The following is a 17,797-nucleotide window of genomic DNA, read 5'->3' on the forward strand; positions in this document are numbered from 1 at the left end:
TTTCCGTTGATAATTTTTGTGTGATTTTGTTGTCAGCACATTCAACTATGTAAAGAACAAAGTATTTAATAAGAATATTTCATTCATTCAGATCTAGGATGTGTTATTTTAGTGTTCCCTTTATTTCTTTATTTTTTTGAGCAGTGTATAGATATATATATATATATATATATATATATCACAAAAAATAGAGAGTAGCGCCTATGAAAATCCTAGTTTAGACACCCAAATAGGTGAGTTTAGAAGTATTCTGTTTCTCTATCTATAAACATACGACATTCCCCGTCTATCAATGGGTGGCAGCTCCTGCCACATGGATAGGTATGATATAGAACAAATGAAGTGCACGAGAGCGCCTGCTAGTGTCTAACATATAAAGTTTTAGTGTGACCATTCACCCTGTAAATCGTGTGGACACAGCAAGGATAAAGATAAATAGCAACAACTTCGCTTCTTTAAAACGCCTTCAGTCTGATGACTATTAGGAGCATGTGAATTAAAGAGAAATGAACATAGTGTGTACTGTTTCAAAGAATATTTGTATATGTGCTCTTACTTAGGAAGTTCTGGGTGAGCAGCAAGTCCCTGTCCCAGAACTTCCCATAGCGGACAGATAAGCCGTTTTTATATTTTTATCTTGTACGTTTGTTACCTGAATTTGCTACTGGATTGTGTATTAAAAAACTGTTTCTTTTTATCCAAGTTTGCTCTTTTACTATGCTATTGGGACCATTAGTGTTCCTAAGAGCACATATACAAATATTCTTTGAAATATTGACAAAAGCGACGTTTCGGGGCAGAGCCCCTTCCTCAAGGCATACCAATACAAAAGTGAAAAACAGACACTTACCCACTAAAATACCCCTCAGGGCCGAGTGCACCGTCCTCCACGTCTCCCGCCGCGTCTCCGTCTCCGCTCACCGCCGCTTGTTACTTCCGGGTCCCTGCTTGACCTGGTTACCGCGGCAACCCAGGCAGCATGCGTTCCACAACAGAAGGAACTGCATGCGGTTCACGTACCGTAGCGCTGGCCAGGGGGGGGCGGAGAGGACCCGCATCTCAATTAAGCCCTGTAAAGACAATCGACATATGTAAAAACACAGTGATACAGATAAAGCATGTAACGAGCATATTTGACAGCACAATTCCACATATGACATACAGAATTAACAATACTATTGTGTCACTTGAAAAATATAGCATTACCACAGGTAAAGCGTTAGCACAGGTATGGCATAAACTTCATAACACTACATTATACTATTCCAATTGATCTTATCATTTAATCCTAATGGGGACATTGTATTGAGGCGAAAAATCCATCTGGATTCTGCCAGAAGAAGTGCTTTATGGCGATCTCCACCCCTAAGTGACAATGGGATGTGGTCTATCATAAAATATCGAAGCATGGACAATGAGTGGCCCTTCTCTCTAAAGTGGCGAGCCACCGGTTGTTCCAGGTTTCTACCCGAAAGGTGAATAGCAGACCGGTGTAGGGCCATGCGATCCCTAAATGATCTGGAGGTTTGTCCTACGTAATACAACCCGCAAGGGCAGCATATAATATATACTACAAATTCTGACCTACATGTTAAGATATGTCTAATCTCATACATTTTGTCAGAGTGTGGATGTTTAAACTTGCGGCAGGGTTGCATGTATTTGCAAGTAGTACAGTTGTGACAACTATAACAACCAGGGGGTTTATAGTATACATTAGGGATCACACTTTTACCCATGCCAGAGATGTCAGCTTTCACAAGCCTATCACGAAGATTACGACCTCGTTTAAAGGCCGCTAGAGGTCTGGTATCCTTAAGGGATGGCAATTCACTGTCTGATTTGATAATGGGCCACAAAGCTATTGACGCCTGTTTGATAATTGGACTAGCAGTCGTAAACTGACTTACCCACGGGATACAGTTATCATAAGCTCTTATTTTAGGTTGTAGAAGGCAGGCACGTGACATTTGTAGTACTTGCTCTTTTTGTAGATACAAGTTTTGGGGGTCATAACCACGGGCTCTAAACTTCAAGATCAAATCATCCAATCTGCCTGGTAATACAGTCGGGTCACTCACTATCCTAGCGATTCGCATCATTTGGGATAGTGGTAATCCTTTCTTAAGGGCTATAGGGTGATGGCTCTCCACTCTAAGGAAAGTGTTACGGTCCACATCCTTCTGGTAAATATCTGTACTGATGGTACCCTCCTTAATCATCACTTTCACATCTAGAAAGTGCATCACCGTGGCACTACAAGAATATGTATATTTAATGGGCGAATCAGTTTGATTAACCTTCGACATCAGTTCATCAAAACTGTCTCGACCCCCGGTCCACAGAATGAAAATATCATCTATGTACCGGGAGTAGAGTAACAGATACTGACTCACTTCAGGGCAATTCAGGAACAGATGTTCTTCCTGAGCAAACATAAATACATTTGCATATGAGGGGGCCACAGCCGACCCCATGGCACATCCCCTCAGTTGCAAAAAGAACTGACTGTCATACAGGAAGTAATTTCTGTAGAGAGTCAGCTCCAAAAGACGGATGAACAAATCATGATCAAAAATATCTGGGTCTAGGTGATCGCGTAAAAACTTCTGCATAGCCGCCACACCATCCACATGTTTAATGGAGGTGTATAGGCTACACACATCCAAGCAACACATGATGGTACCCTCAGGTACAACCTGTAAATCAAGTAGAAGATTAATAAAGCTAGTAGTGTCCTTCAAAAAAGATTTTTTTAGTGGAAGTAAAGGCTGCAACAGAAAATCAAGCATCTGGGCTATGGTTTGTAGTAATGAGTTCCGGGCGGATATAATGGGCCGACCAGGCGGAGTTATACTGTCCTTGTGGAGTTTTGGTAGCGTATATAACACCGGAACTACCGGATGCTCGTTGATAAGTATCTTCTGTAAAGCAGGAGTCAGCAAACCATCCTGTACCGCTTTATCCAATATGGTGCGGACCTCACGTTGATATTCTTTAGTGGGATCACCCTGTAACTTTTTGTAGACACCTGGTTCACGTAATTGTCTTTCGATCTCACTGCGGTAGTCCGTGATATTTTGCACCACAATAGCCCCGCCCTTATCTGCCGGCCTGATGATAATATCATCATAGCCGGCCAGATTCTTCAATGCAATAGTCTCGATGTATGATAGATTTTTACGTATACGACCAGGTGCTGCAACAAATCTGGAAACCGAGTCATCAAGCAGTCTATTGAAAGTTTTCAAAGAAGAGTTCGTAGATATAGGATCAAAGTTAGATCTGGAGTGAGTTTGTAGAAAGCCATCTAGTTGCGATTGTCCAACCTGAGTGGGGCGTGCATGGAAGAATTCTTTAAGACGTAGTTTACGTGCTAATTTGTGGTGATCGCATTGCCACTCAAAGCCATCATGTATATTAGTGGGTACGAATGATAACCCTTTCTGTAGAACACTTAGTTCATCCTCTGATAGATTCCTATTAGATAGGTTAAATACTAGCGTGTCTTCTTTTTCTCTGTACTTTTGACGCCTCTGGTTTTGGCCCCCCCGGCGGGTGGAAGATCGTTTACACGCTGGGGGCCCTGACCTAAAGGGGCACTAGTGCTAGGGGCACAATCGTCAGAGTCCGAGATCAGGAAATCACTGTCGCTTGGGCTGTTAGTAGTGGCTTGGTTGGGCTGTTTCTTTTGCCAGGGTCTCCTTTTTTGAAAGCGTGGTCTACTCCGGGACTCCCCATCATTACCCGACAGCCAACGGTAGACCTTGTTCTCCTCATAATCGGCCTTTAAACGAGGTCGTAATCTTCGTGATAGGCTTGTGAAAGCTGACATCTCTGGCATGGGTAAAAGTGTGATCCCTAATGTATACTATAAACCCCCTGGTTGTTATAGTTGTCACAACTGTACTACTTGCAAATACATGCAACCCTGCCGCAAGTTTAAACATCCACACTCTGACAAAATGTATGAGATTAGACATATCTTAACATGTAGGTCAGAATTTGTAGTATATATTATATGCTGCCCTTGCGGATTGTATTACGTAGGACAAACCTCCAGATCATTTAGGGATCGCATGGCCCTACACCGGTCTGCTATTCACCTTTCGGGTAGAAACCTGGAACAACCGGTGGCTCGCCACTTTAGAGAGAAGGGCCACTCATTGTCCATGCTTCGATATTTTATGATAGACCACATCCCATTGTCACTTAGGGGTGGAGATCGCCATAAAGCACTTCTTCTGGCAGAATCCAGATGGATTTTTCGCCTCAATACAATGTCCCCATTAGGATTAAATGATAAGATCAATTGGAATAGTATAATGTAGTGTTATGAAGTTTATGCCATACCTGTGCTAACGCTTTACCTGTGGTAATGCTATATTTTTCAAGTGACACAATAGTATTGTTAATTCTGTATGTCATATGTGGAATTGTGCTGTCAAATATGCTCGTTACATGCTTTATCTGTATCACTGTGTTTTTACATATGTCGATTGTCTTTACAGGGCTTAATTGAGATGCGGGTCCTCTCCGCCCCCCCCTGGCCAGCGCTACGGTACGTGAACCGCATGCAGTTCCTTCTGTTGTGGAACGCATGCTGCCTGGGTTGCCGCGGTAACCAGGTCAAGCAGGGACCCGGAAGTAACAAGCGGCGGTGAGCGGAAACGGAGACGCGGCGGGAGACGTGGAGGACGGTGCACTCGGCCCTGAGGGGTATTTTAGTGGGTAAGTGTCTGTTTTTCACTTTTGTATTGGTATGCCTTGAGGAAGGGGCTCTGCCCCGAAACGTCGCTTTTGTCAATACATTGTTGCCGTTTACAGTGAGCCTCTGGAGTGCCTTATTGTCCGCCATTGGAATTGTATATATATATATATATATACAAACAAATATGATATAGCGCTGATTAATACGTGACAGAGAAAATATATGATGTGTATATATAAATACACTTAGCAGAGGACCCTGACGAAGTCTATGACGAAACGCGTTGGGGCGGAGCCTGGTGACGTACACGATCGTTGGCATTGCTGAGCGAGGAGTCGGGGACGTGTGTGATTCCTGCCCGAGAGTCTGGGGAGACCAGCCGTCGGCGGGTGGAGGTATCCGGTATGATCGCCTGACACTTGTTTCTGCCTTTCCAATTGATCATTTTGATTTGAATCACGTGGTAACCAGCCCACACTGGTTGCCTTCTGGTACGAATACTTACAGTTGGTTTTAAATACCTTGTGTATAATTTTAAAAATAAAAAGTTTTTATGCACTATGGAGCGCCCCCTATATATGTTCTATATATATATATATATATATATATATATATATATAACATTTATAGTAAGGGAAAATGCAGATTTAAAGCAAGATATGATTATTTTTAACTAAGAATCAAGTGCATTAATTAAATTACCGCAGCTACTGGATCCTCATGTGCTATCCAATTAACCCTGACTGCCGGCATTTATCAGGGATTAGCCAGAATCTCCAATAAACCGGCCTCAGAGACACATTTTCCAGCAATAATACATGGGAACATATTCTGGATCTCATGAGTTATCACCCAAAAACGGGTCATTTAACGCACAAAAAAAATGGGCTATAATTGGATAGCATTGCGCCTCTTTTTGTCATGCGGTAAATTATCCCCGGCATTTGAATATAACTGTAGGGCAAAGATTATGTGATTATGGGTCGCACGCAAAAGCGAATGCAGCAGTGTGTACTTTTGTGGGGAAGAATGTGCAAGGATGGTGACGACCTCTGTAATACCGATTGGTGTTCTTATACCTCATAAAATTGAACCAGCCAGGTGCAGTTTCTCCATCTGACCATGGCCTTCTTCTATGCTTACGGCTGTGTGTCTGTGAGCGCTGTGCACATTGACACACCTGGCCCACTCCCTCAGTACGCACTGTGTAATGCATGTGTCGTAGGGGTTTTCAGAAATACTTGCGCACTTGCAAATAATCGTTTGACTACGTTAAAATCAGCAGTGTATGTAGGTCAGGCCCTATAATGGGATTGTAGGACAGTGTACACTGTAAATGCAGCCTACCAACACAGGACAAGTATAAACATTTCAGTGAGAAGGATTATAATACAAACAAAACAGGAAGAACTTCAAACATTGTCATATTTTACAACTTGTAAATGTGATGGAATGTATTATCACAGGATGTCTAATGGACCAGTTTATGCAAGGGAGTTTTACCCAAGACATGGCCTCTCCCTATATGTAGCAAAGGATACCGTCATGCTATTTCTGGTGATAGTCGTCCAAGTATTAAATATGCACCCCCCCTCGACCCTTTTCTCATCTGCCAACCATGATAAATTAAAAGTATTTTTTTATTTCAGAATGTCATTACTTTTTACAAGTGGAATAGCAAGCCCAAGTCTAAGTCAGGGCATCCTATTCCACTAAGCATATATGAATCGGCAAAGGCTGGCCGGCAGGGGCATAACTGGGGCACAAGTCACTCGGCCTGCCTCCCCTGCCACTGATTATTGCTCCCGTGTGAGGCTGCTGGTGGGGCACAGGGGGAGGCTGCTGTGATGGGTACCCTTCTATTTTGTCAGTCCCAGGTCCCACAATTTCTGATGGCAGCCATGGCTGCCAGCACTGTCAAGAACTCACTAAGGAACTCTGCCTTCCAGTGTACCTACAGAGTGTAATAAGGGGCTTTACTGTGTGGCATAAGGTGTATAAGGGGTACTACTGTGTGGCATAATGTATAGAAGGGGTGCTACTGTGTGGCATAACATGAATAAGGGACTCTAGTGTGTGGCAAAATGTGCTATCGCCTGTGCTAGATTGGCCTGCATGCAGGCACAATCTAGCAGGTCGCTCCTTTCACCGCTGGGTGAAATGAGCGCCCCTTCCCCGTCCCTCAGCGGGGGAGAGATGTGTGCTGAGCGTTCATGCTACACATCTCTGGGGAAATCTCCCCCGCGTGTGCGGCCCTTACATCTCTGCAGATTTAAAATCTGCCCCACCTGCAGTGTAACATGGTTTTGCACATTTTCCTCCTTTTGCTGTGCTCCCAATATTGTATAAGCCCCATCATTTTCAGCGGGGTGTACATTACTACACATCACTACATATCTGTATCTTATTTTTTTATTTATTTAACTAATAAGTCTCACATTTTATATATTTTGGTTTATTCTCTACTGGGTCAAAGGTGTAACTGAAATTGAGATTTTTCTTTACATTACAGTAAATCTTTCTTGGTATTTGAGTCAGTTACTGATCTGCAGTCACTACATATTTAGGGGCTATCACTTACTCCTCTACTTATAGGTTAAATAAAGAGTGTGCAGTACGGATGGTGTAGTGGTTAGCATTACTGCCTCACAGCACCGAGGTCATGGGTTTGATTTCCACCATGGCCCTAACTATGTGGAGTTTGTATATTCTCCCCCCTTGCTTGTGTGGGTTTCCTCCGGGTAATCCGGTTTCCTCCCACAATCCAAAAATATACTGGTAGGTTCCCAACGAAAAAAAAGTTAACCCTAGTGTGAATATGTGTGCTTGCATACTGTATGTGGTAGGGAATATAGCCTGTAAACTCCACTGAGGCAGGGACTGATATGAATGTGCAAATATTCTCTATAAAGCGCTGTGGAATATGTGTGCGCTATATAATTAACTGCTAGTAAATAAATAAATACATACATCATATTCAGAAAACATATAACATACGTTTGTATAATCCCCATCTATTTTAAATATTCTAACACTGAAGGGGAATTAATAATAATAAAAATATTCTAGGGGTAAAGTTTGTTTAAGTAAATGCTGTATTTTTAGATTAATGCATGCATCCCACCTAACTCACTATTTATTAATGTAAAACAATTGGGAGCTACAGCACCACAGAAACAAATATATAACTGGCTTACTCACTTTTCAGGTTGCTGGACTTTATGGCAAACAGTAAGGCCAACTCATAACAAACTCTGCCATCATCGAGCTTCTGTTTTTCAATCAGAAGTTTTCCTAACCATTGCAGAACTTGGGCCAGTTCTCTCTCTGCGTCACCACAGCTCTGCACATCCATGAAAAGCTGGACAGACTTTAGGAAATATCTCTCTGCCATTATAAGGGCTTGGCAGAACATCGCCAATCTCCCAAAGTTTGCCAGGGCTATGGCTTGGTTCCTTCTGTTACCAGTTTCAGTGGCCATTTTAAGTGCATGGGAATAGCCTCTCGATGAATCAAGTATCTTTCTGTCCATCATCTTGGCATTTGCAAGGAGATTATGTACAACACCGCACTGAGTGGTGCTGTCCGTTTCTTGCATTGAGTCTAGCAGAGGCATCAGAATTTGACAAGCTTGCTCGTAATTGACATCTAAGATATACAGCCAACCCAAAAACAAGGACGATTCAAAGGTTTCTTCTTCACTTGTCCATCGACCCAACTCAACAGCTCTTTTAGTGTAACCAATGGCACCTGACAGCAGATGGTGCTGGAGATAAAGCTTGGCTAAGATAAGACATAGTGTCCTCTGAGCTTTTACATCTCCACTCTCATATGAGGAGGACAGGGTTTGCTTTAGGTAAGGAGTAGCTTGAGCGGGAATATGATTACCTTTTAATGGACAACCCATGATTTTGGATATGTTCTGCATAACTACCACAACTCTCCACAAAGGAGACGGTGCCGTTTTCATGCCAGGTGATTTGCACAGCCTGGCTGATGCCAAAGCAACATGAGGCAGATATTTCTTGTCATACAAGTAACATAAAATGGGCATAACGCTTGTATTGGAGGTTAAGGTCTGAGAGCATGAGGTGATGAGAAGAAACTGCAAGCGTTCCAGAAAAGGTAAAGCTTCATCATTTCTTCCAAGCTGATGGAGCAGCCGGAACATGAGGAAGCAAATGCGGGATTCTAAGGAGGCATTGTTAACAATTACAGCTTTCCTGAAAACATATTTGAGCACCTCAAGCTCATTCTCTGAGCTAAACGCGTGCTGAGGTAAGCAGGTTAGGAGACTGGCCGCCTTTTCCAGCAGCAGCTCTTGCTTAGATTTCAAATTTTGCTTCAAGTAAATAGCTGATAAATTCCCATACAAGGCAGCCAAGAGGTGCAAATCAAGAAATCCATGGTTAATGGCACTTAAGGCTTCTTCAAGATAAACCCTCGCCTGGGATAGTTTCATCCGTTTGGCGCAAATCCGTCCCAGAAGAAAACAACAACGGATGTGAGCCCAAGACATGTTGTTCCTCTTGGCCCAGTTTCGAGATGTTTCCAGGTACATCACCAAGTCTTCCTCTTCAGAAAACCCATAAAATGTGGAGCTGAGAAAAGACATAGATAGATCATACAAGGGCTGGAAGTGAGAATCATAGCCCTCTTTATTGAGAAATGTCAAAATTGGGTCAAAAACTTCGGAGTCTTCTATGTCACTAGCATTTAAATCAACAAAGAACTTTGGGTCATCAATGTCCTCCTGCCCATGCACATGGAAGCCCTCCTCCCCATATCTCCACTCCGAATCTGGACTGGACTTCTCAGAGACACTGCATTTTGAGGAATCACTGACAGCTTCAATCTCCTCCCAGCTGTCAGATGTCTGCATTTCACCATACTCTTCTCTTGTGCCTAGAAGATAAATACAATGTCAATTAAAATAAAATAGAAATATATATTAGCTGTACGAGGTTGGTTCAATAAGTAAGGTAACAAGACCTCTCACGAGTGCAATGTTCTCTATTTCAGTCTAATTTCCCACCACGCCAGAGCATGTAGACCACTGCTTTCCCTCACGGCCATCATAATGTCAGGACTGGCAGAACCATGGCCAAACATTGAGGTGTGTAGTGTGATAAGATTTCTGCGTATGAAGGGCACATCAACAGCTGAAATTCATTGTCAACTTTTGAGGTGTACAGTGATAACATCATGTCACGGAGACAGGTTCGGTTTGGTACGTGCTTGGCGGGCCAGGTCACTACTCATCTTGAACGTCTGTCCTACAGTTATCAAAGGCAGTGCACCAAACCCAAACCTGTTTCTGTGACATGGCGTTATCACCATACACCTCGACAAGTTGGCGAGTTATATAGATCTTCATTTAAAAGCAGTGGGCTAAAATGCAGAAAATCTATCATATTTTATGGTGTAAGGGAGAAGCAAGTGATTGGATGGTAGAGGATCATGCGATAAATTTTCAAGCTCTAATTGGTAGACAACCCTGGTCCTGAAGAGCTACCAACAGTTCACGTTTTCCAGCTCACCTGGCAGGTGCACATGTGCAGTTATTACTAACTGTCACATTTTAAAAGATCCACAGGTGGACTGTGAGGAGACCTGGAAAACGTGCACTGTTGGTAGCTCTCGAGGACCAGGGTTGGCTACCCCTGCTTCTAATCCAATCATTACATTCTTTATGACACAGGACACGCTCTGCTGTTTTCAGTCTTTGCAGTATGTCACATAGGGGTGTATTTACTAAGCTCCCGATTTTGACCGATTTGGTGTTTTTTCTTCAAAGTGTCATCTCGGGAGTTTACTAAACCAAAATCTCGGCAATGATGAGGGCATTCGTATTTTTTTTTGCAAGTCAAAGAAAAAAATTACAAATGAATACACCATTGGTCAAATACGCCTGTTATTTTATACAACTCAGTAATTTACTAAAAATTCCAAATCACAAACACTGCCGGCAATAGCCAAACACTGCCGTGAAAAAATACAATTCGTAAAAAAAAGCAGTTTTAAAATAGACCTGCTTTTTTTTACCGTGTTCTGATAGGCATGCACGGATCCATGGGATCCGTGCATGTTTATCAGTGGGAAGGGGTGGGAAAGTGTTAAAATTCACACAAAAAAAATGCGTGGGGTCCCCCCTCCTAAGCATAACCAGCCTCGGGCTCTTTGAGCCGGTCCTGGTTGTAAAAATATGGGGGGGAAATTGACAGGGGTTCCCCCATATTTGAACAACCAGCACCGGGCTCTACACCTGGTCCTGGTGCCAAAAATACGGAGGACAAAAAGCGTAGGGGTACTACAAGTCCCAGCAAGCCTCCCCCGCAAGCTGGTACTTGGAGAACCACAAGTACCAGCATGCGGTGGAAAAACGGGCCCGCTGGTACCTGTAGTACTACTACAAAAAAAATACCCAAGAAAAAACAGGACACACACACCGTGACAGTAAAACTTTATTACATACATGCACACCTACATACACACATACTTACCTATGTTCACACGAGGCTCGGTCCACTTCTCCATGTAGAATCCACTGGGTACCTGTGAATAAAATTATGGCCCTCATTCCGAGTTGTTCGCTCGGTAAAAATCTTCGCATCGCAATGTCCGCACTGCGACTGCGCCAAGTAAATTTGCTATGCACTTAGTAATTTTACTCACGGCATTTTCATCGTTCTGGCGATCGTAATGTGATTGACAGGAAATGGGTGTTACTGGGCGGAAACAGGCCGTTTTATGGGCGTGTGGGAAAAAACGCTACCGTTTCCGGAAAAAACGCAGGAGTGGCTGGAGAAACGGAGGAGTGTCTTGGCGAACGCTGGGTGTGTTTGTGACGTCAAACCAGGAACGACAAGCACTGAACTGATCGCAGATGCCGAGTAAGTCTGAAGCTACTCAGAAACTGCTACGAGGTGTGTAATCGCAATATTGCGAATACATCGTTCGCAATTTTAAGATGCTAAGATTCACTCCCAGTAGGCGGCGGCTTAGCATGAGCAAATCTGCTAAAATTCACTTGCGAGCGAACAACTCGGAATGAGGGCAAATACTCACACAATCCAGTGTAGCTTGTGTCCTCTTTGTAATCCACGTACTTGGCAAAAAAAGAAAACTGGAAAACCCAAACCACGCACTGAAAGGGGTCCCATGTTTACACATGGGACCCCTTTCCCCGACTGCCGGGACCCCACGTGACTCCTGTCAAAGAGGGTCCCTTCAGCCAATCAGGGAGCGCCACGTCTTGGCACTCTCCTGACTGGCTGTGCGCTCCTGATCTGACAGTCAGGCTGCGCACTGAAGATACAATGTAGCGCATAGGCGCTCCATTGTATCCAATGGTGGGAACTTTGCGGTCAGCGGTTGACCGCGAGTAACCTCAACCGCTGATCGCAAAGTTTCCACCATTGGATACAATGTAGCGCTTATGCGCTACATTGTATCTCTGCCGTGCGCTGCCTGACTGAAAGAGCCCGAGGCTGGTTTTGCTTAGGAGGGGGGACCCCACGCAAATTTTTTCTTGATTTTTAAAAATTTTTCTCACAGATCCGGCCGAGATTCATTGTGTTAATGTCGGCAGTGTTTTACTATTCACTCCCGTAAAACACTGGCCGAAAATACGAATGACATCGACATCGGAAAACTCGAAAATGCAGAATACGACAGCATAGTAAGTGAGGCGTAAAAAATTCAAAAAGTTGCAATTTCACACATTCGATGTCATTCGTGTTTGAACTTTAACATCATTCAGAAAAATACGATTTTTAGTAAATATACCCCATAGTGTCACATTTTCGCTCTGTGCCTCTTTTATTACAGTATGCCAGTTAATTTTATTGTGTTTTTGCAAAAAAAAAATTCCATAATTTATTTTTTTGTGATTTAGCATCTGAAGCATCCAAAACCTATTTTAAAGCATTACAAAATCTATTGTAATACTAGGGGCTTGAGAAAGAAACATTGGTACTTGTAAGACAGGATCTCTCCTAGCAGCTGAGGGTTTATAGCAGGCAAAATCTGACATAACATCTGTCTATAGGGCATATACATCTGAGCAAACCTTAATTTCGTGTTGCTACGATATGAAGAGATAAGAGATTATGGGGGGAATTCAATTAGATGCTACAACTTCCCGCAGGCTAATTGCAGCATCAGTGATGTGCGGTGAGGTCAGTGGCTGGGGAGGCACTGGCTAGTATTAGAGCCAGATTTACACACATATATATGAACCCGAGGGTTCATGTGGGCATTATGCAAAGGTGCAGCAGTATAACCTGTGTTAGATCCATTTATAAATATCATCTTTGTATTATTCTTATCATTTTTATAGTCAATACTCTGGAGTATACCGAGCATGATAGGTGAGGCTGTGCCTCCCCAGCCTACACTGACCACACGACCCTGCTACTTATTCATACCCATGTGAAAACTCCCTTACTCTTCAGTTTACACTTGCTCGCCCACTTTATCTCTCCAAGTGTAAGGGGATGCAGGCCACGAATATGCAAAAAATCTAGATAAGGATGTACACATTTTTGGTAGAAATGTGCAGTAGGGATATGCATACAGTAGGTTACATAAAAAGAAATCGGGTATGTCCAACTTTAAGGAAGCCCCACTGTGTGCATCAGAACAATGCAATACGTGTTTAAAATTGACAAAAGCACAACAATGACCATAGTAAAAGTAATAATCTTGTAAAGAAACCAATCAGCACTTTCTGTCATGTTACAAGAAAAGCTAGCTGCAGAAAAGAATATGGATATGTTTTTATTAATTCATGGTTTAACTTACTCAGAGAGGATTTAAGATATATTTCGACTGGATCCAGGCCATCTGTAAATTGTGGAAGAGAGATACCGTCACTGCAATGCAAACTAGTTCTTTCCAAGCATATAAAACCACTTATATTTCCTCTTTCATATTAATACATATGTTGTTTGTAAATGGTGTAGGTTACTATCCTGACCAATATACAGCTGTATTGTTTGTCTGTTGTCAGTTGGTACAGCACATACTTCTTATGCTACTCAGGATTTATAATGTGCGCAATTCTCAGTCCCAGGAATCTGGATCAAGATGATGATAAAATTGCCCCATTAACAGTGACTTTACAGACCCCATATCTTAAGTGCCCCAGGCACCCCTAAGGTTATTTGGATATTAGATTGTGCAGAATTCTCAACATGACCATTCTAGGAGGGACAAAATGCTCTCTATCTTGAATTCCCTCTTATATATGATTGATGTCCCCTGTGTTGAACTATTTAATTGATAAGAAAGGTATTTCAACACAGGTGATACAATCATAACTTAAGAAGGAAGTCCAGGTAGAGAACTTTCTGTCCCTCCTGGAATGGCTCATGTTGGGATGAATGGAATGTGTATAATTAATTTAAACCAATGGTACAGTATATTAAAGCTGGGATCCCTGTGCCACTTACAGCTCTCTCCACCCTCCTATCTCTCCTCTGGATGGAAAGCTCTGTCGGTATCTCATGAAACCTGAGTCTCTGCCTGCACTACAAACTGTTTACCCGCATTCTAGCTGCATGGTTCTGGTGCTGCGTAAGAGTGAAAGCTAGTGATGTCAGTGTGCTCCAGCTGGGGGGCCTCCTGACAAAGGGGGGCCCGGGTTACAGTATGCCCTGCACCCCTCCTTAATCTGATTATACTGTTAGTGCATGCATGATAATGTACCATATTATGAAGAGGAATGCATTGTAGAAATTGAACCATAGTCCTGTGCAGTATTATGTAACATGTATAATGTATAATTCAAATGCACAGTTTGGATCCTGATCCCTAGAGGAAGGTGTGGGCCCTCGAGCAGTAAAACCAAAGACTCTAGCACTGTGCCAGAGCCTTTGCGATTTTCCTGTGCACATGCACCTTTTTCCAGAATATCCAGAATACAGATAGATAGATAGATAGATAGATAGATAGATAGATAGATAGATAGATAGATAGATAGATAGATAGATAGATGGCATGCACAGTAGTTGGCATACTGGTGGTCAGAATGTGGGCGCAGGAATCCTGACAGCTGTCAGAATGCCGATGCCAGAATGTAAGTATGCCGGGGAGTCTTAGGGTTATGTTGTGGGTAAGGTTTAGGTTGCGGGAAGGGAGGGTTAGGGTTAGAATTGGAGTTACCTTCCTCCAGCACCTCTGTCAGGATTTTAAACAGACGGTATCCCGTACCCAACATAGATAGATAGATAGATAGATAGATAGATAGATAGATAGATAGATAGATAGTGTTCTGGAAGAAAGTTAGCACCAAAACTGTTCCTTCCTCTGAGTCTGCTGCCTCTAGACATTCTTTACAATTGCACACTATAAATAAGGAATTGCGGAGAGCCATTCTGTGGGCGAAAGTATGTAGGACACTCTGATATTTGCACATTCAGCTACAGTACATAAAGAAATGAATAGGGGGATTGTCTTCATTCATACCTAACAAACAAGTGAAAATGCCTGTAATTGGAATTAGTAATCACCCTTAGCGGATCTTAAAAACCAGTAAGCTACGCACAGTTGTAACACACACTACGCTAGCATACACACTGATAGGCCATCACTGTGAGACCACTACATCTAGCCATGACAGGTAACCCTTAAGTGTAGAATGAATCAGGTGAATGCGGAAGGCGATGTTGGAATTGGGCTAAATACACCATAATGGAGTAATTATAGCTCTATAGATGCAGCACACAAAAACACTTCACTGAACCACTTAAACTGACAATTATTGAAAATCCAAGAGCATCTCATTAGTTACAGACTGTTTCCACAGATTAACACTTAATTTATGAAGTGAGTGACTTTGTATTCACAAGCTAGTACATATTGATCCAATACCATTTGAACTGAAGGAAAAATCTGTTCAAGTGCAATCATCTATCAGCCACTCTTTAAATAAGGTTATCAGGGGTCAAGCTTGCAACCAGCGCTCTGTTTAGATCGGTTTCTGATATTTCATAAAAGAAAAGAAATGCACAAACAGGCTACGTTATCCTTCCTACTCCTAGCGACTCCCGGATCCCTGGCATCATCCTCATTTACTTGCCACTGAGCAATATGCAAATATTCTACAATTTTTGTGCATACTCAATTGTGTAAATGTTGTGTGACGATCAAGGATATAGTAAAAAGCGGGACAGTATATTTATTTCTTTATTACCAGTTATTTGTATAGCTCACACTTATTTCACAGTGCCAGGATGGGAATCGAACCCATGACCTCAACGCTATGAGGCAGTAATGTGGAGACATTCTCTCTGCATACGTTATATCTGCCCCCCCCCCCCCCCCCCCCACAGTGCACATGGTTTTGCCCAACTGCTAACAAATTTGCTGCTCCGATCAGGTCTGAATTACCCCCTAAATGCACAACCAACCTCAAGTACAGATATATAGCAGAAAGTGGGCCAGTGTATAGCTCACAACTATTCCACAGTGCATTAGAGAATACGTATTTGCAGATTCACATCAGTCCCTGCCCCAGTGGAGCTTAAGGGGGGTACTCACGGAGCGATATTCTAAGCCAGGGCTGGCCAAACCAGTCCTCAAGATCTACCAACAGTTCACATTTTCCGGACCACCTAGCTAGTGCACAGGTGTAGTCATTACTAATTAAGATGTGCTGCATTAATTCCTAACTGACAATTCTACAGATCTCCAGGAGGCCTGGAAAACATGAACTGTTGGTAGATCTCGAGGACCGGTTTGGCCAGCCCTGTTCTAAGCAATCTGACTAGATTGCTTAGAATTTAAGCATTATCGCTCCGTGTGTACCCGTGTGTACCCCCTACAGCGATAGCGATGCGCAGCCCCGCGCATCGCTATCGCTGCTGCTAGATTGGCCTGCATGCAGGCCTATCTAGCGGGTCGCTCACTTCACCCGATGGGTGAAGTGAGCGCCCCCCCGTCTCCCCCCGCACGCTCAGCACACATCGCGTTGTGCTGAGCGGCGGGAGGGATGTGTGCTGAGCGGTTCGCTCAGCACACATCTCTAACACATCGGCCAGTGAGCACTGGCCTTTACAGTCTACATTCCCTTCCACATGTGCACACACATTCACGCTAGGGCTAATTTTATGCTGGGAGCCAATTAACCTACAAGTATATTTTTAAAGTGTGGGAGGAAACTGGAGTAACCAGATGAAACCCACAGAAGAACGGGTAGAATATACAAACTCCACACTTAGGGCTGTATTGGGAATCGAAGCCAAGACCACAGTGCTGCCCATAGCATATACTTTTATATGGGTAATTTTAAGGTATATTTGACCAGCGTAAGAGCACCGTTCAGGCAATGAGTGTCAGGCTCTCCTGTATAATAATGTTATTGAGAAAAAGGCTGCACTGGACAGGGGGTATGTAAGCGTAGTTGCAAGGAAGATCAAGGTGTCTCTGTGTGAAACATAATTTGTTCACCCCCACTGTGACCTTGCAGCTCACCAAAGCTACTAAATCCGGAGTCTACATGTACTCACCCAGTCTGTACACTGAAGTGACGTCTGTCTGAGCCAGGCTTCTCAGAAGCTCCGCAGATCCTCTCTGAGCATCTTCATCAAGGGAGTTAAGGGAACTCTTCTCATCTTCGCTTAGAAATAATAAATCTTTACACCTGAGGGAAAACATCAAAATATGCTGATGGCGTACTTTCCACCCAAAATGCAGAATAAGGCCAGTGTTACCAAGGGCATAGCCAAACCTATGTGTGCCCCACTTTTGTGAGGGTCTCCATGTACCGCCTGAGGGAGTAAAAACATATACACATGGAGTTGTACAAAGGAGGTGGTCTCCCCAGCTGAGGGATCTGTTACAGCTTCCACCACCCCCTCCTCCTTTACAGATACACTATACTAGATTAAGGGGTTATTACTTATCAAATTATATTTACAGGGATATACTCTGAAATTGCAGCAATATCAATCCTTACTATCATGGACTGGCCACATAAATGAATAAATATGCTCCTACAAGAGTTTGCTCTCTGCCTAGGCCAGGCATTCCCAACCACGGTCCTCAAGGCACACTAACAGTGCAGATTTTAGTGATATCCAG

At 43.1% G+C, this 17,797-nt stretch overlaps 1 protein-coding gene across 2 annotated transcripts in view; it reads right to left on the minus strand.

The window, feature by feature from the left end:
* SH3TC2 (SH3 domain and tetratricopeptide repeats 2) overlaps nucleotides 1–17,797 on the minus strand; it is a 108,684-nt gene that overhangs the window by 36,729 nt on the left and 54,158 nt on the right. For both annotated transcript variants that reach the window (XM_063928085.1, XM_063928084.1), the window contains 3 exons: nucleotides 17,224–17,357; nucleotides 13,517–13,558; nucleotides 7,913–9,616 (listed from right to left, as the gene is read on the minus strand). In XM_063928085.1, the coding sequence (XP_063784155.1) occupies nucleotides 7,913–9,616; nucleotides 13,517–13,558; nucleotides 17,224–17,357 (1,880 nt within the window). The remainder of the gene's footprint in view (nucleotides 1–7,912; nucleotides 9,617–13,516; nucleotides 13,559–17,223; nucleotides 17,358–17,797) is intronic.

The sequence above is a fragment of the Pseudophryne corroboree genome, chromosome 6 (assembly GCF_028390025.1).
Source record: "Pseudophryne corroboree isolate aPseCor3 chromosome 6, aPseCor3.hap2, whole genome shotgun sequence".
Lineage (NCBI taxonomy): Eukaryota > Metazoa > Chordata > Amphibia > Anura > Myobatrachidae > Pseudophryne > Pseudophryne corroboree.